At 41.3% G+C, this 24,870-nt stretch overlaps 1 protein-coding gene across 2 annotated transcripts in view; it reads right to left on the bottom strand.

Annotated features, from left to right (window-relative positions):
- DLGAP1 (discs, large (Drosophila) homolog-associated protein 1) overlaps nucleotides 1-24,870 on the bottom strand; it is a 294,987-nt gene that overhangs the window by 19,388 nt on the left and 250,729 nt on the right. For both annotated transcript variants that reach the window (XM_010832710.1, XM_010832711.1), the window contains exon 7: nucleotides 24,304-24,395. In XM_010832710.1, the coding sequence (XP_010831012.1) occupies nucleotides 24,304-24,395 (92 nt within the window). The remainder of the gene's footprint in view (nucleotides 1-24,303; nucleotides 24,396-24,870) is intronic.

Here is a 24,870-nt window from a genome sequence, read left to right as displayed (position 1 = left end):
ACATTTCCCAGGGATAGCTCTTACCTGAAGACAAACTAAAATGCCATTAAGCTTCTCTTAAAATTAAAGCTCCTTTCCCTGGTAGTTCTTCTGTTGATCATCTGGTCATAGTGATAATTTGGTACAAAGCCTTTGGGGCAAAATCAGCTCAGATCTAGAGTTCTCCAGTATCATCTTTCCCTGTGCCTTTAATGTCCCCTCCAAGGTCTTTCTCCCGAAATAAAATACAAGACAACTTGATAACAGCATTTTGCTTGGACATCCATGCAATCGGTGTTTCTCAGCCAAATGGCTCAAGACACCTACAGCGAGGTGAGGACTGATGGAAGGTGAGAGGGGTGGGGAAGGACAGGGAAGTAGCAAATTCTTTCTCAAACAAGGGGCAGGGGAAGGCCTGGGTCTGAAGTAATTTAAAACAACTCTGGAAAGTTTCCCTGGCTCCAAGAGCAGACAGGAAATGACAATTTAACAAGATATAAGAGTTTATAGAAGGCAGCATCAGGTGTCTGTTACCCCACTTGATACTTAGTTTTTAAGGTAACTTCCTGATCTAATATTTTTTATTCTGAAGATAACAACTTTCAAGTATATGATTCAGTGGGGTTAAGTTCGTTTCCATGGTTGGGCAGCCATCACCACCATCCCCCTCCAGAACTTTTACATCTTTCCCAACTGAAACTCTGTACCCATTAAACAACTCCTCACCCCACCTCCCTTCCCTCCAGCCTCTAGCAGCCACGATGGCACGTTTCGTCTCTCTAAATTTGATTATTTTCAGTCCCTCATGTAAGTAGAATTATACAGTATTTGTCTTTTGGTCGCTGGCTTATTTCACTTAGCATGGTGTCTTCAAAGTTCATCCATATTGTAGCATGTGTCAGAATTCCCTTCCCATTTAAGGCTGAATAATGTCCCATTATATGTATATACCACATTGTATTCATTTTTTAATCCATTGATAAACACTTGGCTTTGTTCCACTTTGTGGCTATTGTGAATAATTCTATGAACATGGGTGTACAAATATATCTTCGAGATTCTGCTTTCATTTGTTCTGGGTTACATACCCAGAAGCAGAATTGTTGAATTATGTGGTAATTCTGTTTTCCCTAGCAGCCGTACCATTTTATATTACAACCAGAAATGCACAGTTTTTAATTTCTCCACATCCTTGCCAACACTGATTTTCTGACTTTTTCTATAGTAGCTGTTCTAATGGGTATGAAGTGGTGTATTTTCTTGGCTGGTTCATAATTATGCCATGTTACAATGGTTTATTTGCCAGTTGATTTTCAGTTAACATTCAATAGTGCCAGCCTTAAAGGAGAGCGCAGTAAGGTCCATACAACATTTAATAAACCAGATAATATGTTTTTTTCTTAACTCCCCTGGAAACTCTGTAAGAGCCAGTTAACACCAGTATGCTAGTCCCTCAAAAATAAAGAATGAACAGACTGGAAGTCACAAAAAGGAAAAGGTATAATCATCTCAATCAGTCCATTTCCCCCCTAGAGAATAAATACCAAGAAAATGACTGCACAATTGATATGTGTTAATTATTAGGATGATCACAATAATAAAAAAATGTGATGCTCGCCATTCATTTTATGAGGATAGGCCAGCTAAAAAAAGCCGGTCCATCTCACTGTTTGCTGTTTTCAAGAAGTTACTTCTGTAGTCAGAGAAGAAGAAATATTGTGTGACATGCCTTATATGCAGGATCTAAAAAGAAACGAATCAGATGAACTTATTTACAAAACGGAAACAGACTTACAGACTTAAAGATGAACTTGTGGTTGCCAGTGGGGAAGGATGGGAGGGAGGGATAGTTAGGGAGTTTGGAGTCAACATGTACACACTGCTGCATATAAAATAAATCACCTACAAGGACCTACTGTATAGCACAGGGAACTCTGCTCAATGTTATGTGGCAGCCCGGATGGGAAGCAAATTTGGGAGAGAATGTATACATGTATATGTATGGCTGAGTCCCTTTGCTGACCACCTGAAAGGAATTGGCAACCCACTACAATAGTCCTGGAGAATTCCATGGACAGAGGAGCCTGAAGGGCTACAGTCTAGGGTAGCAAAGAGTTGGACATGACTGAACAACTAACACACACACACGGCTGAGTCCCTCTGGTGTTTACCTGAAACTAGAACCTATCACAACATTGTTAATCGGCTATACTGTAAAACAAGATAAAAAGTTTAAAAAAAAGTTACTTCTGTGGAAGGTATCAGGCATGGTGATTTTATAGGTGGTTCAGATGGTAAAAAATCTGCCTGCAATGCAGGAGACCTAGGTTCAATTCTTGGATTGTGAAGATGCTCTGGAGAAGAGAATGGCAACCCACTCCAGTATTCTTGCCCAGAGAATCCCATGGACAGAGGAACCTGGTATTCTATAGCCCATGAGATCGCAGAGAGTTGGACACGACTGAGCAACTCACACTTAACTCTGAAATGGGTCACAGGAAAAACTGCCCAGTGTGAAAGTCTGAAAGAATGTCCTTTCTGGTGCTCTCTGTGAAAACAAGAATCATTCTGCCACTGTGATTCTCCCAAAAGTCAGCAGTTTCTTGGCTTTAGGAGGCCACTTCTGCCGCCTTCTTGCTCACCCGCCAACATGTTAAATGACATCTGAAGCTGAGCTGTCTCTCCAGCTGCACGTGTGTGAATTGGATGACTTTCCTCCCAACAGTTGACATCCTGCCTGTTCCACTGACACAAAATCCCGACTATGAAAACACTTGGCTCCACTTTCCAAGATCATGGGCTGCCAGAGGCATAACATTTCCAGACTCAAGGAAGGCCCAGTGCCTTATTGTTTCCAACTGGAGCAAACTTGCCAGAGACAGAGTCTGCCGCGCACGCAAATCACAGAGACCCACTTTCCTCATGCCTCTTTTTATCTATCCAAATCCGTACCACCAGCATTCCTGATAGAGGGCTCCTGGCTATGAATCCTGTAAAGTATCCACCTTCTTAAGAAAAATGACTTGGCAGGAGATGAGTGGAAGTTTGCAGGTTAGTCACCCAGAAAGAAAGAAAGGTAAAATTAAAATGGTTTGGGATTAAAAGCGGTGCCTTTGAACTCAGGCAGCCCTCTCCGGGTTGCACTGCTTCTCTCAATTAAGTTCCTTAAACGAGCACTTTATTCCACCCAGAGTTTTCAAAGAATGTTCTGCTCTGTGAAACACTTTATGTCTTTCATGTGCTGAGTGTCCTCTGGGCGAAGGGTGTGATCAAGTTGTTGTTTAAAAGTTTGATAGGAACACAGAAGGAGTCACTGGATTTATTTCTGTGTTTTCGAAAAGAATGGATCAGTTGCTGGTGGATGGTAAAAACCTAAAAGCTGAACCCAGTGGCTTCAAGACAGTTTCCAGTCTTGAAACTTCCTTGGTCCTTCATGCCCTAAAGGCAAAATGTGTAATAATTACAAATTCTGAAATGAACTGACTGATATTCTGGCCAAGGGATTGAAAAACAATGAAACCAAAGACTGAACCGTCCAGTACGGGACAGGATACTGTGTCTGTTCTGAAGGGAGGAGGAACGGCACTTGTGAGCATTCACCTCTGCTGTTGCTTTGTGCTCTTTCTATGAAACAAGTTTATCTGTCTGATGAGAGGATTTTCTGTCCCTCTCCCACCACTTTTCTGTTCAGCAGATTACAAATCAAGAAATAGATGGGAAATATTGGAGGCTTATTCTCATCTCCCTTGTCAGGTGGAGGTGTATTTGAACAAAATGAGTCATCAACAAAAACTAAGCAGTCTTCTATCTTTAGAACACACATGCTTTGTTCCTGCAAGTTCAGTTATCTGAGACACAAATCATAAAGACCCTTGCTCCTTGGAAGAAAAGCTGTGACAAGCCTAGACAGTGTATTAAAAAGCCGAGATATCACTTTGCAGACAAAGGTCTGTATTAAAGCTATGGTTTTCCCAGTAGTCATGTATGGATGTGAGAGTTGCTCCATAAAGAAGGCTGAGCACTGAAGCATTTATCCATTTGAATTGTGGTTCTAGAAAAGACTCTTGAGAGTCCTTTGGACAGCAAGGAGGTTAAACCAGTCAACTCTAAAGGAAATCAACCCTGAATATTCATTGGAAGGACTGATGCTGAAGCTGAAGCTCCAATATTTTGGCCACCTGATGTGAAGAGCCAACTCACTGGAAAAGACCCTGATGCTGGGAAAGATTGAAGGCAAAAGGAGAAGAGGATGGCAGAGAATGAGATGGTTGCATGGCATCACCGACTCAATGGACAAGAATTTGAACAAACTCCAGGTGATAGTGGAGGACAGAGGAGACTGGCGTGCTGCAGTCCATGGGGTCAAAAAGAGTTGGATATGACTGAGCGACTGAATAACAAGTCAAAACTTATAGGGATACTCAGTCACACCTGTTACAGAATCCTGTACTCCATGGGTCCTATCCACGTAAAAGTTACCTTTCAGGACTAAATCTAGTTTCAAAGAGAGAAACGCGAGTCCTATGCTGTTCTTTCTTCTTTGCACATTTTTTCCTGTACCTCCTGTAAAAGGCTGAATACACAAGGAATTTGGAGATACCGTCCTTCAAAAGTTCAGAATCTTGGTGTTTTGGGAAATGGTACTTAACCGATGTAAAAATCCAAGATGTCTCCTTACATAAAAGACAGGTGGAAAGGATGGTGAGGGAGGTGATGAGATTGAGATGAAGAATTAAGACACCCTAACAAAGAGATTCAGTCTTTCTGTCAGACCAGCTTCCCAGTTAGAATGGAGCACAGAGGAACCTATGGGTAATGTAGCCCTTGTTCACAAATTCAGTGGAAGTGTCCTGCTCCCCATTTGAATGTGGTTAGCACAGTGCTATTGACAGATTTTAAAACTACTCAGCACAAGCATCCATTGGTCATTTAAAACCCTCCACATTCATCATCCTTTTGCCCAAAGCTCTCTTTAAGCAAAGAACATTAGAATAGGTTTTCTACACGAAGACTCACTCTAGGCCAAATAATTGTAACACATGTGTCAAGTAAAAGGGAGGGAATGGTAATGATGAGAGTGGGCTTGGTATCAGCTGATAGTGTCTGTGAGGGCCCAGCTTGTTGCCATTCTCCTGTTAGTACCAGCTGGGCAGGTTCTGTATCCTTGATGGGCTGTCGCCAAGGGAACCTTAGTTGGAAGCCTCAACAAAACATCCTTGAGCTGACTGTAGTGCCCCAGAAGGAACAACTTTCCCTCCGCAACGAGAACATTAGGTCATTTGTTGGCTCCTGACCCCAGGTAATGAACAAAAGCCTGAGAAGTCTCACTTACAGTTGTCTTTCACTGAATCCTGTTATGGGGTCAAATGGGGGCCACTGGCTTGTGAGTCAGTTGGTAATTTTTCTTTTTGCAAAGTAAATTATCTTGGAAAGCATGTAAAAAGGAAGAAAGAGAAAGATGGAGGGAAGTGGGAGGAGGAGGATGGGCAGGAAGGAAAAAATGAAAAAGAGAAGGAAGGAAGAAAAAATGTATGAGGCATATAAAGAATTATGCCAGTTTCCAGGCTTTTGAAATGTGCAGTGCATGAATGCCACACCTTTAGAACTCAGGTGTACCTGAAGGAACTATTTGGCTAGGCCATAGTATTGTTAACTTGGCAAAGAAAAGAGATTGTTGAGTATAATAGGGAGGGTGGTTGCTCGTCTCTGCCGTCCTCCAGGGAAGCTGAGAGCAGTTGGATTGATCCAAAGCCTCTGGGTTGGCAGGTGCTGGTTTCTGACTACCAAAGGTCTTGCCAAGTCTCTGGTCCTTGAAGAGGCTGTCAGAAGATGCTGCCTCAATTTTGGCTTTTTGTTTTTAACATCCTGCTTAGTCAAAAAGGCCCAAATTGCTGCAAGCCCAAATGTTTACATATTTAAGTCAGTCACAATCAAAAGAGGTCTTTTGTAGCAGTTGACACAGTGTTTAAAGAGAGAACAATGCTTCTTTCCCACAGGCTTGTTCCTGCCAGTTTGAGGCTTTAACCTGTGAAGCTTTAACATGTGAAGCAAGGGAGATGTTAAAAACTCAGAACTGTATAGGAATAGAGGTAATTTTGGTGAAGGAACAAAAGCAGGCATTGGTTTCTAGAAATAGGGAACAGGTCCCATCATGGGCACTCAAGCTTTCCTTCCACACTTGTGTTCAATCTGTGTGTTCACAAACCTGCTGAAATGGCAGGTGTCATTCACAAGCACTTTTTTTTTCCCTTGCTGCTCAGCATGGCTTGCAGGATCTAAGTTCCCCTACCAGCGATAGAACCCAGGGCCCTGGCAGTGAAAGCAACGAGTCCTATCCACTGGACTGCTAGGGAACTCCCTACAAGCACATTTTAATGTCATCATTTCCTCCCTTAAACATTAAGTGTGTCCTGGAGGGTCTCTGTGTTACAAGGAAAGAAGGAGATGGTTCCACCAAGTGGGGATAAGAAAGGCCAGAGGCTATTATTCAAATCCATCTGCTCCCATTCCCATACCATAAATGAAATATAGATGAAAGATCTTGTTTTCCTTTGCATACACACACCTCCAAATACGCACATCCTGCCCTGGACCAGACAGCATATTAAAAAGCAGAGACATTACTTTGCCAACAAAGGTCCGTTTTTCCAGTAGTCATATATGGATGTGAGAGTTGGACCACAAAGAAAGCTTGAGTGCCGAACAACTGATGATTTTAAACTGTGGTGTTGGAGAAGACTCTTGAGAGTCCCTTGTGTTGCAAGGAGATCTAACCAGTCAATCCTAAAGGAAATCAGACCTGAATATTCATTGGAAGGCTGAGGCTGAAGCTGAAACTTCAATCCTTTGGCCACCTGATGGGAAGAACTGACTCATTGGAAAAGACCCTGATGCTGGGCAAGATTGAAGGCAGGAGGAGAAGGGGACGACAGGATGAGATGGTTGGATGGCATCACCAACTCGATGGACATGAGTTTGAGCAACCTCTGGGAGTTGGTGATGGACAGGGAAGCCTGGTATGCTGCAGTCCATGGGGTCACAAAGAGTAGGACACAACTGAGCGACTGAACTGACTGACTGACTGCCCTGGACATTCACTGTTATCTAGCCTCACGTATTTAACAAGGAAATGGTGGGGATCGGGGAGTTGATGAGGGAGGAAAAGGCCACAAAATGACTTACTCTCCATTTATTCTGGGATAAGTTTTCTCCTCTAGTTCCCTTGGCTCTGACAGTAAATAGTCTTTTCAGTAACTGTCTCTCACTTGGACAATCTCCAGATAAAGAGGCCAGCCAGTTAAGAAGTAGTTTACAAAGACATAGGAGGAAATAGTAAATACACATACACTAGGAAAATAACATTCTGGAGTTTTCTTGGCAGAAAATTGCTGTGAGACCAGTAGCTTTTCTCTGTGCATGTCCATTTGTCATTTTGACAATGTTAATAAATAACCCCAAAGCACACGATTTTGAAGCTTTCAGCTCCCCTTAACCCTTTCAGTTGTGAAGACCAAAGATGATTGCTTTATAAATTGTTAAAAAATACATCACAAATACCTAACCTTATAAAATGCAGTTGAGTTGGGATGGGGACAGGAGACTGGAACCTGTACTGCATGCTTATCCACACTTGTCTCTTGCTTCTGAACTAGAGATTATGAGGGCAATATAGTGACCTGGGAAATATAGGAATAAACAGAAAGGCAAGACCCAGGAGATTGGGTCTAGACATCAACTAAGAGTCTTCATCTTGGGATTTCCCTGGTGGTCCAGTGGCTAAGACTCTGAGCTCCCAATGCAGGGGGCCTGGGTTTGATCCCTGGTCAGGGAACTAGATCCCACATACCACAACTAAAGACCCTGTGTGCCTCAATTAAGACCCAGAGCAGCTAAATAATTTAAAAAAAAAAAAAAGAAAGTTTCCATCTGTGTGTAATGCTCTTTCAAAATTATTGAGGGAACACTGCTGGAATGTTGAATCAGAGAATATACACCTAAAAAAGGTATAGGTGTTCACTATATCCAACTCAAAAACTAGCTATGGAAAGGTAAAGTTACTTTTAACTTGGGTCTCTTTGTTTGGAATGCTCTTTTACTCCCTATGATTCCATACATTCCAGTATATTCCATGACCTTCCAACCAGAGAGTAGTGCTGATAACTGGGCTTACCCCATCCACAGGCCAAATAAAACCTACATTGATGACTTCTGCTTCTGGCCAAGAATAGAGTAAGAATGACTGAATTGATTTACACGTCTCTCTGAAACAACTGTAAAAGACTTACATACACACAAATAAATTGTATTTATGTGACCTAACAATGGACAATTGGAAATGGAAATAAAAACAAATTTACAACAGCAAGAAAAATATGAAATGTCAGTGGGTAAAGCTGACAAAATATGTGCAGGACCTAAAAATAGCTGTAAAAATTAAAAATGCACTTTGAAAAAGAAGGAAGTTGGTGGACTTACATTACCTGATTTCAAGACTTACTATAAAGCTACAATGGTCAAAACAGTGTTGTATTGGTGTGAAGATGGATAATTAGATCAATGGAACAACACAGAGAAGGCAAAATTATTTATATCTATCTCTTTATATCAATAAATATTTGAGAGAAGGTTCAAAGGATATTCATATGCAAAAATTAAGCTTTGATCCATACCTCACACCATGTATAAAAGTTACATGAAATATAGGTCCTAGACCACAAAATCTAAAATGACATTCTGGAAGAAAACATAAAAAAACCTTGTTACCTTGAATTAGCTAAAGCTTTCTTAGCTACAACACTGAAATCACAATCCAGGGACAGGAGGAGGCTTTGGGGAGTGATGGATGTGTTCTCTGGGGTTCTCCGATGGCTCAGCAATAAAGAATCTGCTTGCAATGCTGGAGACCCGAGTTTGATCCCAGGGTCGGGAAGATCCTCTGGAGAAGGGAATGGCAACCCACTCCAGTATTCTTGCCTGGAGAATCCAATGGACAGGGGAGCCTGGTGGGCTACAGTCCATGGGGTCACAAAGAGTTGGACACGACTGAGCACACATATAGTTTGAAGTTCTACTTCCTGCACAGTTTTTTTCTTCTTTTTAAAAATGTGCTTAATGTTTGTGTACTTGTGCTTAGTTGCTCCAGGGAATCTTCCCAACCCAGGGATTGAACCCAGTCTCCCACATTGCAGGCGGATTCTTTACCATCTGAACCACCAGGGAAGGTTTATGAACATAAGTTTTATGTGCTATGCTAAGTCACTTCAGTTGTGTCTGACTCTGTGTGACCCCACAGACGGCAGCCCACCAGGCTCTCCAGTCCCTGGGATTCTCCAGGCAAGAACACTGGAGTGGGTTGCCATTTCCTTCTCCAGTGCATGAAAGTGAAAAGTGAAAGTGAAGTCGCTCAGTCGTGTCTGACTCCTAGCGACCCCATGGACTGCAGCCTACCAGGCTCCTCCATCCATGGGATTTTCCAGGCAAGAGTACTGGAGTGATCCTCAAAATTCCCCCAGGTGTATAAGCGTCTTCTCCATGCATTGGATCAGATTAGGAATTCCACCAATCTTCTTAAAGAAGTCTTTAACAGCTTCTGACCTGTCCCCTCTCACCCAGCCACTCAGCAGACCTGCCTCACCACTGTTGTCAGGAGATTCCTCTCCATCATCCTGAGACTTCCCTTTCCCCTTTCTTGTGCTGGATCACCTGTTTCCTGGATTCCATATTTACTTCTTTTTAAAAAAAATATTTATTTTGGCTACACCGGGTCCCACATGTTGTAGCACGTGGGATCTAGCTCCCTGACCAAGGATCGAACCCAGGTCCCTTGTGTTGGGAACGCAGAGTCTTAGCCACTGGACCACCAGGGAAGTCCCTGTATATTTACTTCTTTGCTTTTTTCCGTTTTGTACTTTTTTTCTAGAAATGTCTTCAGTGTTATCTTTTAACTCTTCTGTTGGGTTTTCCAGTTCTCCGTTAAGTTTTTTAATTTCTAAGAACCCTTTTCTTTCCATCCCACCTCTCCATTTCCCACCAGGTGTACAGGAAGATGCTCTGTAAGGGACCGCATCAATTTCCACTTCCTTCACAGGGACTTCTTGCCTAACCTTCCTCTCTTTTCTCTAAAAAAAAAAAGAAAGAAAGAAAAAAACTTTAAAATTTTCTGGATTTTCCTTAAAATGTTTGGTTCTCCTTTCATGGCTTTTCTCTGGTCTCTGTGAGTTTGCTGATTCTTAGCTGTCTCCTCCTTCTTGAAAGTCATAGAAAAAGCCTCCTGAGAAGTCTGTACTTTGGAGACAGGCTCATTCACTGTGATCCTCAGTGTTGGGTGATCTAATTGCAGAATCCCTGATGGCAGTTTCTTTGGTTCTTTGGGCTCAGACTGGCCCATTCCTCCACTGCAGGCTGTTCATACACCTACGTAGAGGAAATGTGTCTGGCTGCTGGGATCCTGGGAGCCGAGAGAGCATAGAACACTTAGGGCAGGTGCCTCGACATTCTGTTTGTGAATTTTCATTTATCCTCGTATTTTCAGTACAGCAACCCTGCCCTCAACTGTTTGCCTGTCTTCCAGACCCAGAACTGTTTATTTTGGCCTCTGAAGGGAAACCTCCAGCTTCCTGCCAGAGTAGGGAAGAGCCATCTGTCACCTGACTGCAGATTCAGGCAGTTTTAGCTTCACCCCCGGCCCTACGTCCAGTGCTGTCAATGCCCACGCCTTTTGTAGGTTCAGAGACTTAAGTTGAATTACATCTTAGATTTCTGCATGGCTAGCTTTAGATTCAGCTTTCTCTGGTCACCTGAGCCAATTACCATGTGTCTATCTGCCTTCTGGCTCCCACAGTCCTGGTGCTGTATTTTTTCCTCTCGTTCTCATCCCCCACAACTTGTGCCAAAACAAACACAAAACCCTTTTACTGTCATTTAGTTTCAGAAGGCCTCAAAGATCGATGTGTGTGTATTTTTTTCACCACCTTTAATCAAAAGTCAGTCTAGCAATAATGCACATATTCAACAGGGAGAGAAATTTAACTCATATTCTTAAATACTGTGTAACTATTAAAGAAGTATTTGTCATGAATATTTAATAATGAGAATGCTTTTGTTGTAATATTAGTTGACTTTTTAAATATTACTGAATTTTTTACAAAAGATGATTTCAACAACTTTCAAAACGATCATGGAGAAAGCATGGGTAAAAATATACCCTTCTATTAATTCATGGTTAATGAGTAGGATTATGGAAATTTTTATTTCTGCAATTTATAAATTTTTATGGTATAGAAATATTATCTTAATTTTCTTGTCATTAATTAGATTACTTAATGATTCACAATTATTATAGAAAAAGTATTGTTGCTTAGTTGCTAAGTCATATAATACTTAAAAAGATATCTGTCTATCCATGCATATAATCTCAGTTTTTTTCAGTTGCTCCAAAGTTCATTGGAGAGTTATAAACTGTTAACATGCTGCTGTATGTTTTCCTCTCAGTAAATCTGCATGCTATTTTTATAATAAAAATAATAATATTCTTCCTCTTTGTATCTACTCTTAAGAGTCTTGGAGTCAGTCATGGGCTAACGTAAAAAAGTGTAGTTTGAACTACTGTTGAAATACAATTGTTACTTGAAAGAAAGGGGAGATCCCTGGGAGCCTTTTAGCTTTCTCATCTTAGTCAATGGAAAGGATTGGTTTACAAGATTTGCTAATTATCAGCTTGGAAGACAGGAAGACCTCATGAGAACTCCTGGGGACCAGTCCAGGGAATGGGAGAGAATGGAGGCAGGATGCTTGGAGGGCTTGGGATAGAACATAGAGCACAGCTGAGGGGAGCGTTCCTAGGGGAGGGCTTGATCCACTTGGCTTAGAATCAGTCCTGCAGAGCAGCAAAAATATGCCATGTGGATCCTATCGAATAATCCTATTGGCTGACCTGTGAAACAGGAATTGGGAACAGAGACCTAATGTTGGGGGCTTCCCAGGTGGTGCTAGTGGTAAAGAATCTGCCTGCCAATGCAGGAGATGCAGGAGACAAGGATTCCATCCCTGGGTCGGAAAGATTTCCTGGAGGAGGAAATGGCAACCCACTCCAGTATTCTTGCCTGGAGAATTCCATGGTCAGAGGAGCCTGGCGGGCTATAGTCCATGAGGCTGCAAAGAGTCAGACACGGCTGAGTGACTGAGCACATAAAGCACACAGCTAATGTTGGGTGGAGATGAGACATTGCTTTATTAGCCTAAAGGAAGTTTTGAAGTCTTGCTTCAAAACCCCATGCATTCATGGACCCTGGCTTGGTGCTGCCATAGTATTTAATCTAGTGACCTCCAGACAGCCTTCCTCTGTGCGTGGTCCCTGCCTGCGAATAAGTGAGGAAGATCTGTGATCCTCCATTTGGATTCCTTTTCTTGAAGTAGATAGGTTATCAGTGCATCTTATATTTTTAGTAATGAGTTACTAACTTTTTCTTTTGTTTCAATAGGGAGCACTGAATAGCACCCTGAGTTTACAAGTCTACCTTTTAAGAGATGAATCAGCTAGATGGACTCTGCTATGTTAGATTTAGTTCCTAAATCGTGATGGTTTCAAAAAGTGATATTGAGTTTCAGCCTCTTACAAAGTCTTTTTTTTTAAATTAATTTACTTTTATTTTTGGCTGCACTGGGTCTTCGTTGCGTTGTGTGGGCTTTCTCTAGTTGCAGCAGGCGGGGGCTACTCTTCATTGAGGTGGGTGGGCTTCTCATCCTGGTGGCTTCTCTTTTGTTTCTGAGCTTGGGCTCTAGGGTGCACGGGGTTCGGTAGTTGGTGGCTTGCTGGCTCTAGAGCACAGGCTCAGTAGCTGTGGTACATGGGGTTATTTACTCCAAGGCATGTGGGATTTTCCCAGACCAGGGATGGAATCCATGCGTTGGCTGGCAGGTTCTTATCCACTGTGCCACCAGGAAGCCCATCTTACGAAGTCTTTTAATCTTCTTCTCTTTGCACTATCTCTTTGTTTCTCTTGCTCTATTTTCTTTCTTTTTTCACTTTTTGTTAGGCTAGTGTCATTTATCAATCTGTTTATTTGGGAAAGTGGGAGATGGATTGTAATAGCCATTCAATGTGAAAACAAGTCTTACCTTATCACTAGATAATTTTTAAAAATTTAAAATATTAAAAAAAAAAACCCAGCTGTCTTTAAGAAATCTCATCTACCCAGTTTTGTATTTTAAGATCCTATCTAAATGAATGACTACCAGCAAAATTATAAAAAGAATTATAATTAGAGACTGAAGAAACAAGTAATCTCTGCTTGATAGCAAATTTCTTATGGAAAGGTTGAAAACAATCATTAACATCAATTTTTAATGCTTATTTATTTCATAGCAGTTAACTACATAGTGACCTTCAAGAATGGGTATGGTTTGGAATTTTAAGCACCACCAAAATTGGGGCTGCCAGCTCTTTGGGGGGATGTATTTAAAAGAAATTACTCAGTTTACTGGGGAACAGCAATAATTTATTAAATGTTCAACTTTTTAATAACATGATAAAAATAGCTCATTTGAAGTTTGGGGGTTGCTATTAGGCATATAATGTTTAACATTCCTACAGATATGGCCAAGTGTCAGGGCATGAATTCGGTGATATAGAATTGCTAACTGCAGGGGAAATGTTTGAAGTACATTTAAAAAATTAGGATGATTTTCTCTTTATCTTTAAAGAAAAGATAGTATAATTGCTTTCTTGAGACTTCACTCTTCAGAGAGATTTATTCATGTTATATGTAATATAATGTAATATCCTTCCTTATCTCTGATAATTTTTCTTACTCTGAAGGCTCCTCTGTCCGAAATTAATATAGCAGGCTCCTGCTTTTTTTTTTTTTATTTTTGGCTGCTCTGGGTCTTCACTGCTGCTTGAAGGCTTCTCTCTAGCTGCTTCAAGCAGGGGCTGCTCTCTAGTTGTGGTGCACAGGCTGCTCACTGTGGGGGCTTCTCTTGTGGTGCATGGGCTCTAGGCACGTGGGCTTCAGTAGTTGTGCACAGACTTAGTTGTTCCATGGCAATGTGGGATCTTCCTAGACCAGGGATTGAACCTGTGTCCTCTGCATTGGTACGTGGATTCTTAACCACTGGACCATCAGGGAAGTTCACTCCTGCTTTCTTTTGACTAGTGTTAATACAGTATGGACCTAATAGAAGCAGAAGATATTAAGAAGAGGTGGCAATAATACACAGAAAACCGTACAAAAAAGATCTTCATGACCCAGATAACCACGATGATGTGATCACTCACCTAGAGCCAGACATCCTGGAATGTGAAGTCAAGTGGGCCTTAGGAAGCACCACTGTGAACAAAGCTAGAGGAGGTGATGGAATTCCAGTTGAGCTATTTCAAATCCTAAAAGATGATGCTGTGAAAGTGCTGCACTCAATATGCCAGCAAATTTGGAAAACTCAGCAGTGGCCACAGGACTGGAAAAGGTCAGTTTTCATTCCAATCCCAAAGAAAGGCAATGCCAAAGAATACTCAAACTACCGCCCAATTGTACTCATCTCTCAACACTAGCAAAGTAATGCTCAAAATTCTCCAAGCCAGGCTTCAACAGTACATGAACCATGAACTTCCATATGTTCAAGCTGGACTTAGAAAAGGCAGAGGAACCAGAGATCAAATTGCCAACATCCATTGGATCATCAAAAAAATGAAGAGTTCCAGAAAAATATCTATTTCTGCTTTATTGACTATGCTAAAGCCTTTGACTGTGTGGATTACAACAAACTGGAAAATTCTTAAAGAGATGGGAATACCAAACCACTTTACCTGCCTCTTGAGAACTCTGTGTGCAGGTCAAGAAGCAATAGTTAGAACTGGACATGGAACAACAGACTGGTTCCAAATTGGGAAAAGAGTACGTCAAGACTGTATATTGTCACTCTGCTTATTCAACTTATATGCAGAGTACATCATGCGAAATGCCAGGTGGATGAAGCACAAGCTGGAATTAAGATTGCTGGGAGAAATATCAGTAGCCTCAGATATGCAGATGACACCACCCTTATGGCAAAAAGTGAAGAACTAAAGAGCCTCTTGATGAAAGTGAAAGAGGAGAGTGAAAAAGTTGGCTTAAAGCTCAACATTCAGAAAACTAAGATCATGGCATCTGGTCCCATCACTTCATGGCAAATAGATAGGGAAACAATGGAAACAGTGACAGACTTTATTTTTGGGGCTCCAAAATCACTGCAGATGGTGACTGCAGTGATGATATTAAAAGATGCTTGCTCCTTGGAAGAAAACCTATGACCAACCTAGACGGCATATTGAAAAGCAGAGACATTACTTTACCAACAGAGGTCCATCTAGTCAAAGCTATAGTTTTTCCAGTAGTCATGTATGGATGTGAGAGTTGGACCATAAAGAAAGCTGAGCGCCCAACAGTTGATGCTTTTGAACTGTGGTGTTGGAGAAGACTCTTGAGAGTCCCTTGGACTTTAAGGAGATCAAACCGGTCAATCCTAAAGCAATCCTGAATATTCATTGGAAGACTGATGCTGAAGGTTAAACTTCAATACTTTGGCCACCTGATGTGAAGAACTGAGTCATTGGAAAAGACCCTGATACTGGGAAAGATTGAAGGCAGGAGAAGGGGACAACAGAGGATGAGATGGTTGGCTGGCATCACCGACTCGATGGACGTGAGTTTGAGCAAGCTCCAAGAGTTGGTGATGGACAGGGAAGCCTGGCGTGCTGCAGTCCATGGGGTCTCAAAGAGTCGGACACAACTGAGTGACTGAACTGAACTGAACTGAACTGAATGCAGTATATTTTTCTCCATCACCTTACTTTTAATCTGTGTCTTTATATTTAACATGGATTTCTTATAGAAAGCACAAAGTTGGGTAGTATTTTTTATGCATTCTGACAACCTCTGTCTTCTAATTGGTATATTTAGACCACCAATAGTGGCAAAGTGATTACTGACATAGTTGGATTAATATCTATGAGATTTCTGTTTCCTTGTCCTCTGTTCCTATTTTTGTCTTCCACATATTTCCCTCTTAGCACATATGCTACATTTTCTTGTTTTTACTCTTTTTAGTGGTTGCCTTAGTAGATTTACAACTGGTCCAAGTTCATTTTCAAATAATACTATATCACTTCAAGAGTATTGAACATACTTTATAATAATTAAGTAGCCCTAATCTTACTTCTCATCCTTTGTAGTATTGCTGTCATTCAATTTACTTCTACTAAAGAGTGTAAGATATTCATATATATTGTTCCTATTATTATTTTGAACAAAGTATTACCTGTTAGATCCATTAAGAATAAGACAAAGAAGTTTTTATTTTACTTTCATTTATTCTCTGATGCTCTTCCTTTCTTCATGTAGATCTGAGTTTCTGGCTTATATCGTTTTCTTTCTCTCTGAAGAACTTCTTTTAACATTTCCTACAAGTTGGATCTACAGATTTACAAATTTCCTCAATTCTTGTTTGTCTGAGAAAGTTTTTATTTTTTCTTGTCTTTTGAAGGATAGTGTCACAGCATACAGGATTCTAGATTGGTGTTTTTATCTTTCGATATTAAATATTTCACTCTCTTTTCTTCTTACTAGTATGGTTTTTGAGAAAAAGTCACATACAGTCCTTATTTTTGCTCCTCCATAAGAAAAATGTCTTCCTTCTGGCTTTTTTCAGGATTTTTTCCCTTGGTTTTCTTTGAATATGGCATGCCTAGCTGTGATGAATTGGGCATTTATCCTGCTTGGCCTTCTGTGAGCTTCCTGGATCTGTGGTTTGGTGTCTGACACTAATCTGGGGCTGTTCTTAGTCACTGTTGGTTCAAATATTGTTTCTGTTTCTTTTTCTCTTTTCCTTCTGGTGTTCTCATTATGTATGTTAAACCTTATATAATTGCCTCATTATTCTTGGATATTTTGTTGTGATTTTTTTTTTCAGGGTTGTTTTTTTCCCTCTTTGCTTTCAGTCTGGGGAGTTTCTGTTGTTGCATCCTCAAACTCAGAGGTTCTTTCCTCAGCTGTAGCTTATCTGCTAATGAGCCCATCAAAAGCATTCTTCATTTCTGGTAGTGTTTCTGATCCCTAACATTTGTTTTTTATTCTTTCTTAGAGTTCCCATCTCTCTGCTAACATTGTTCATCTATTTTTGTATGCTGTCTACTCTTTCCATTATGGTCCTTAACATTTTAATCATGGTTTAAAAAATACCTGGTCTGATATGTCCAACATTGTTATAGATGCGTCTGTGTTAACGCTTGTTGAGTCTTAATAAGTTGTATTTTTACCTTTTAGTATGCCTTGTAGGGTTTCCCTGGTGGCTCAGCTGGTGAAGAATCTGCCTGCAATGTAGGAGACCTGGGTTTGATCCCTAGGTTGGGAAGATCCCCTGGAGAAGGGAATGACAACCCATGCCTTGTAAGTCATTGTTGAAAGATGGACATGATGTAGTGGGTAAAAGGAACTGTGGTGCGTAATAAGTGAAGTGAAGTGAAAGTTGCTTAGTTGTGTCCGACTCTTTGTGACCCCATGGACTATACAGTCCGTGGAATTCTCCAGGCCAGAATACTGGAGTGGGTAGACTTTCCCTTCTCCAGGGGATCTTCCCAACCCAGGGATCAAACCCAGGTTTCCCACATTGCAGGCAGATTCTTTACTTGTTGAGCCACAAGGAAAGCCCAAGCATACTGGAGTGGGTAGCCTATCCCTTCTCCAGTGGATCATCCCAGCCCAGGAATCGAACCAGGGTCTCCTACATTGCAGGTGGATTCTCTACCAACTGAGCTATCAGGGAAGCCCATGGTGAATAATAGGTGTTTAGTAAATGCAGTGGTAAGGTGAGGGGTGAGGGGAAGCATTTTCTAGCCCTATGATTAGGTCAATCAATGAGCCTGTGTCCTTGGACAGTGAATTTCAGCAGTATTTCTCATCCCCTTCCCCTTCCCACTGTGGTACAAGTGTGCAAGAGGGGGCCGAGGTTAGGTATTTCCCTTCTCTCTTCTGATTAGAAACCCAACAGATTAGGCTCTGGGCTTCCCGGGTGGCTCAGCGGTAATGAGTCTGCCTGGCAATTCGGGAGACCTGGGTTTGATCCCTATGTCAGGAAGATGCCCTGGAGAAGGAAATGGCAATCCACTCCAGTATTCTTGCCTGGAGAATCTTATGAACAGAGGAGCCTGGTGGGCTGCAGTCTGTGGGGTCCCAAAGAGTTGGACCCAACTGAGCAACTGAGCAGCAACAATAAGATTAGGCTCTGGTAAGTTAGTTTCTTCTGCAGCCAGAGCTTTTTAGGAACAGAAGGCTCTGGCATATTTCTGAATGGTTCCTTTCCCCCTCTTTCTTCCAGAAGCACAGGGTGGGGATGGGGCTCTTCTCTGCTTTCTACTGTGAAGACCTGGTAGAGCTGCCGCAGGTAAAACTCATGAACTATGGAGGCCCCTCATAACTGGGTCCCCATAAAGTTTTTAACTCTCAAACTTGTCCTCACTGAGCTGCCAGCAGTTCATCAATCACCATTCAGGTTTTCCTGTCCTGGCACTGGTTCCCACTGGGGCTTTCTTTTGTGGGTTTCTACTCCAGCAAAAACAAGACCGGGAGCTGACTGTGGCTCAGATCATGAACTCCTTATTGCCCAATTCAGACTTAAATTGAAGAAAGTGGGGAAAACCACTAGACCATTCAGGTATGACCTAAATCAAATCCCTTATGATTATACAGTGGAAGTGAGAAATAGATTTAAGGGACTAGATCTGATATAGTGCCTGAGAACTATGGACGGACGTTCGTGACATTGTACAGGATACAGGGATCAAGACCATCCCTAAGAAAAAGAAATGCAAAGAAGCAAAATGGCTGTCTGAGGAGGCCTTACAAATAGCTCTGAGAAGAAGAGAAGCGAAAAGCAAAGGAGAAAAGGAAAGATATACCCATTTGAATGCAGAGGTCCAAAGAATAGCAAGGAGAGATAAGAAAGTCTTCCTCAGAGATCAATGCAAAGAAATGGAGGAAAACAATAGAATACAAAAGACTAGCTGCTAAGTCACTTCAGTCGTGTGCGACTCTGCGACCCCATAGACGGCAGCCCACCAGGCTCCCCCGTCCCTGGGATTCTCCAGGCAAGAGTACTGGAGTGGGGTGCCATTGCCTTCTCCACAAAAGACTAGAGATCTCTTCAAAAAATTAGAGATACCAAAGGAACATTTCATGCAAAGATGGGCTCAATAAAGGACAGAAGTGGTATGGACCTAACAGAAGCAGAAGATATTAAGAAGAGGTTGCAATAATACACAGAAGAGCTGTACAAAAAAGATCTTCATGACCCAGATAATCACGATGGTGTGAACACTCACCTAGAGCCAGACATCCTGGAATGTGAAGTCAAGTGGGCCTTAGGAAGCATCACTACGAACAAAGCTAGTAGAGGTGATGGAATTTCAGTTGAGCTATTTCAAATCCTAAAAGATGATGCTGTGAAAGTGCTGCACTCAATATGCCAGCAAATTTGGAAAACTCAGCAGTGGCCACAGGACTGGAAAAGGTCAGTTTTCATTCCAATCCCAAAGAAAGGCAATGCCAAAGAATGCTCAAACACAATTGCACTCATCTCACATGCTAGTAAAGTAATGCTCAAAATTCTCCAAGCCAGGCTTCAGCAGTTTGGGAACTGTGAACTTCCAGATGATCAGGCTGGTTTTATTTATTTATTTATTTTTCAAGCTGGTTTTAGAAAAGGCAGAAGAACCAGAGATCAAATTGCCAACATCCACTGGATCATGGAAAAAGCAAGAGAGTTCCAGAAAAACATCTATTTCTGCTTTATTGACTATGCCAAAGCCTTTGACTGTGTGGATCACAATAAACTGTGGAAAATTCTGAAAGAGATGGGAATACCAGACCACCTGACCTGCCTCTTGAGAAACCTGTATGCAGCTTAGGAAGCAACAGTTAGAACTGGACATGGAACAACAGACTGGTTCCAAGTAGGAAAAGGAGGAGGTCGAGGCTGTATATTGTCACCCTGCTTATTTAACTTATATGCAGAGTACATCATGAGAAATGCTGGGCTGGAAGAAGCACAGCTGGAATCAAGATTGCCGGGAGAAATATCAATAACCTCAGATATGCAGATGACACCACCCTTATGGCAAAAGTAAAGAAGAATTAAAGAGCCTCTTGATGAAAGTGAAAGAGGAGAGTGAAAAAGTTGGCTTAAAGCTCAACATTCAGAAAACGAAGATCATGGCATCTGGTTCTATCACTTCATGGCAAATAGATGGGGAAACAGTGGAAACAGTAGCTGACTTTACTTTTTTGCTCCAAAATCACTGCAGATGGTGACTGCAGCCATGAAATTAAAGACGCTTACTCCTTGGAAGGAAAGTTATGACCAACCTAGATAGCATATTCAAAAGCAGAGACATTACTTTGTCAACAAAGGTCCTTCTTGTCAAGGCTATGGTTTTTCCAGTATTCATATATGGATATGAGAGTTGAACCATAAAGAAAGCTGAGCACTGAAGAATTGATGCTTTTAAAATGTATTGGAGAAGATTCTTGAGAGTCCCTTGGACAGCAAGAATATCAAACCACTCAATCCTAAAGAAAATCAGTCCTGAATATTCTTTGGAAGGACTGATGCTAAAGCTGAAACTCCAATACTTTGGCTACCTCATGCGAAGAGCTGACTCACTGGAAAAGACCCTAATGCTGGGAAAGATGGAGGGCGGGAGGAGAAGGGGATAACAGAGGATGAGATGGTTGGATGGCATCACCGACTCAGTGGACATGAGTTTCAGTAAACTCTGGGAGTTGGTGATGGACAGGGAGGCTTGGTGTGCTGTGGTTCATGGTGTTGCAAAGAGTTGGACACAACTGAGCGACTGAACTGAACTCAAGTAAGTTGTGATTCTCTGTGTGTCTGTCTGTCTCTCTAGTTCTTAGAGCAGTAATTTGCCCTGTGGCCTCACATCTCTGCCTGGTATAAGAAGAACTGTTGATATTTTGGTTTGAAAAGTTTTTTACTTGTTAAGACAGAGTGGTGACTTCTAAGCTCTTTACCTGCTGGACCAGAAACTGCCTGTTATCTTCTTTTTACATATAAAGAAACCAAGGCACAAAGAAGTTTAATAATTTGATCAAGGCCTCCCAGCTGTGGTAGTGCCAGGATTTGAATCTCGGTGCTTTAGCTCAGGAATCTGTGCCCTTAACCATCATTGAGGGGAACAAGCAAGTTGGGCCAGTGGGGGAAGGAGAAATGTGTTTTCTTACCATGAGATCTTTCATATCTCCTAAGTTTACATTTTCTTTTGAATTTTTTTTTTTTTTTGGCCATGCCTTGTGGCATGCCATCTAGTTCCCAGATCAGGGATTGAACCCATGTCCCCTGCATTGGGAGCTCAAAGTCTTAACCACTAAGACCACCAGGGAAGTCATTACATTTTTTTCAAAACATTTTCTAAAACCGTGAAAGGAACATGTGCCAGAAGGGTTGGTTTGAAAATGATGATTACTATAACTTGAAGTAGATATAATAATTAAACATTTTAGAGTAAAGGGGGAAAAATTCACTCCTAAATCTACAATTTTTACAGATTACATTTCAGTCCTTGTCCATCTTTGTGAATATTATATGTGGGTATTATGTCCTCTTTTTCATTTAACATTGTACCATGGGAATTTCTCCCATGTTTCCATATCCTCTTTACAAAATCATATTTAATAGCTGTATAATAGCCTGTCTTGGCAATATGCTATAATTTACAAAAGCATTCTTGTTTTCTTGACATTTGATAATTGATATATTTTTTTACAATGATAATGTTCCACAGTTGTTTCCCTTTCACTGAGTGATTTCATTTAGGATAGCCTCATAAAAGGAATTACTGGGTCAGTGTATCTGGATAGATGTATAATTATCACCAATTTTTGTCATATTAATTTCTAGAAGGACTGTACCAATTATCTGGGCTTCCAGCATTGTATAATTATATCAAATATAATAATATAAAATGTTATATGTACATATATGGAAAATGTTTTAGATGCAAGGGTAGTGTCAAACTAAGAGACTGTAGAATAAGACCCCTTCCATCAGCTGAAATGTGGCTTATTCTCAGATTTAAGTTTATGTTACATGGGGCCTTGCATATAGGAGACATTCCATAGAATTTTTGTTTTTTGGATGTGGACCATTTTTAAAGTATTTATTGAAGTTGTTTCAATATTGCTTCTATTTTATGTTTTGGTTTTTTGGCCTTGAGGCATGTGGGATCTTAACTCCCCAACCAGGGATCAAACCCGCACCCACTCCTTTAGAAGCTGAAGTCTTAACCACTGGACTGCCAGGGAAGTCCCCATAGATATTTATTGAATGGATGGATGAATGACATCCAAGTGATTTCTCCTAATTAACACTTAAAAAGCTAGTGACAAAGTCGAAATGATTTCCTGATTTAAGATACAGAGTTCTTTCTCCACGATAACTGCATTCTTACCCCATCCAGTCAACAGTTAACTGTATACTTAGTATATGAAAAGCATGGTCTGGAAGCTGAGGGTTCTGTGTTATCAGTAGACATAGTCCCAGTCCATCATGGTCCTCACAGTTTGAGTGGGAAACTCACCTACTTCTCTGGACTAAATCGTCATTATAAAATGAAGATGCTGACCTCAGAAGTTCCCTTCAGCTTCTGGATTCAGTGATCTTCTCAAACTCTAAATTTCTTACTTCTGGATACTAAGACTCTAAGCATATTTTAAAGATCAATCTAAAAGGACTTTCTTGGTGGTCCAGTGGTTGAGAGTCCGCTTGCCAAAGCAGGGGACACGGGTTCTAACCCTGATCTGGGAAGATTCCACATGCGGCAGAGCAACTAAACCTGTGTTTTCCACAATTACTGAGCTACTACAGAAGCCTGTGCACCCTAGAACTTGTGCTCTGAAGCAAGAGCAGCCACCGCAATGAGAAGCCCTCACCCCGAAGTTAGAGGAAGCCTGTGTGCAGCAATGAAGACCCAGTGCAGCCAAAAATAAATAAATAAATAAATAAATATATTTTTAATCTAGCTTTTTTTTTTTTTAAGAACAACCTAAAGAAACTAGTGATTCTGCGTAATGACAGAAAGTCTTCCTACTCCTCATTTGTTCTTTTGTTCATCATTCTTTGAGCACGTGCTAAACGTGAGCTACTATTTAGTTCTAGGAATAAGAAAGAAAAAAAAAGAAAGTCCTCTTCTCTTAAAACGTCTTGTCGTCTAAGATGGGAAAGCTCTCTGAAGAGGAGCAGTTTGGGAACAGCGGTACTTCACACAATGCTCGTATGTATGTGTGAGCGGGATGCACTTGTTCTGCCGTCAGGGAGGGGAAAGGCTCCCCTTTGCTCCTCTCTTGAGTTCTTGTGGCTAGACCAATCATAACATTGACACAAGACAGATTTACAGGAGAAAAAGAAAAATTTAATTTGTGTGCACAGAGGTCGCAGAGAAATGGAACCTAAGAAGTGGCCAAAGCAAATAGCCTTTTACTTTGTAGACAAAGAGCAATAAATCTGAGAGGGAGTGACAGGGCAAAGAAACAGGTTTGGGTGTTTAATTAGTAAGGAATTTAAGCAGAGTTTGGACTTGGGTAATGATTTAATGAAGAAATAACAAGTGTGCAGGCTTCTCGGCCCTGAATCCTGTCTCTGGTGATAACAATATCTTTCCAGCTCCCAGTACAAGAAGGGTACCTTTCATGTGGAAGATATATTTCCTGCTTTCAGGGATTCTAGAGAAGGTAAAGGTATCATTCTTTGCATTAGCTGTTCCTTAAGTAATTTTAATTCAAACTAATCATCATGCTATTGAAGCCTATTTTGGGCCCCAATACTACTATTCTGGGACTTCCCAGGTAGCATTAGGGGTAAAGAATCTAGCTTCCAGTGCAGGAGACATAAGAGAGGCGGGTTCAGTCCCTGGGTCAGGAAAATGATCGCCTGGAAGAAGGCATGGCAACCCACTCCAGTATTCTTGCCTGAAGAATCCCATGGACAGAGGAGCCTGGCGGGCTACAGCCCACAGTGTTGCAAAGAGTGGGGCATGACTGAAGCAACGAGTGGGGCACGACTGAAGCAACTTAGCACGCACTACTATTCTAGCTAAAATGTAAATAAAATGGTCTCCAGTATTAAAGCAGAGAAAGGAACAGCTAACTTAGGCTTACCCTCTAATGCTCCCAGAAGCTAATGGGAATTATCACTGAATATTGAAGGTTTATCATGGGAAAAAATACTTGTATTTTTGTACTTGCCAACATCAAGATGAAAGAGGATGAATGGTAAACTCACCATTTCTCTTCTTCTACTTGCACTCCTACGGACTGGAACTTACTGGGTGCTTTATTTCCCCCTGTTTTCTCAGGTTCTTCAGCATCATCCACCTGAAGAAATAGCCACAAGTAGAGGTGCTCTATTTTAGTCATCTTTCTTGAAAACAAAGTCTCATTTCATTAGAAACATCTGTAGTATTGCTGGAATGTTTGGTGATGCATTCAATCTTTGTGTATTTGATGAACAGCATCACTACATAATTAGCGTGCACTTTGACTCTGCTGATCTTAGTAAAATGCAGTTTTGTTCACTCCTAAGTTGCCCAATAAATTTCTGATTCCTGCAGAGATTTGTTAGGATGTACTTACTTGTGAGCACTATATTAGGAGGAAGTACCTCATGGGATGGGCTTCCCTGATAGCTCAGATGCTAAAGAATCCACCTATAATGCAGGAGACCCTGGTTCGATCCCTGGGTTGGGAAGATCCTCTGGAAAAGGGATAGGCTACCCACTCCAGTATGCTTGGACTTCCCTTGTGGCTCAACTAGTAAAGAATCTACCTGCAATTAAGGAGACCCAGGTTC

Source organism: Bison bison, unplaced genomic scaffold (assembly GCF_000754665.1).
Source record: "Bison bison bison isolate TAMUID 2011002044 unplaced genomic scaffold, Bison_UMD1.0 scf7180017862158, whole genome shotgun sequence".
Taxonomy (NCBI): domain Eukaryota; kingdom Metazoa; phylum Chordata; class Mammalia; order Artiodactyla; family Bovidae; genus Bison; species Bison bison.
The sequence above is the reverse complement of the archived record's forward strand: the minus strand, read 5'-3'. Positions and strand labels throughout refer to the sequence as shown.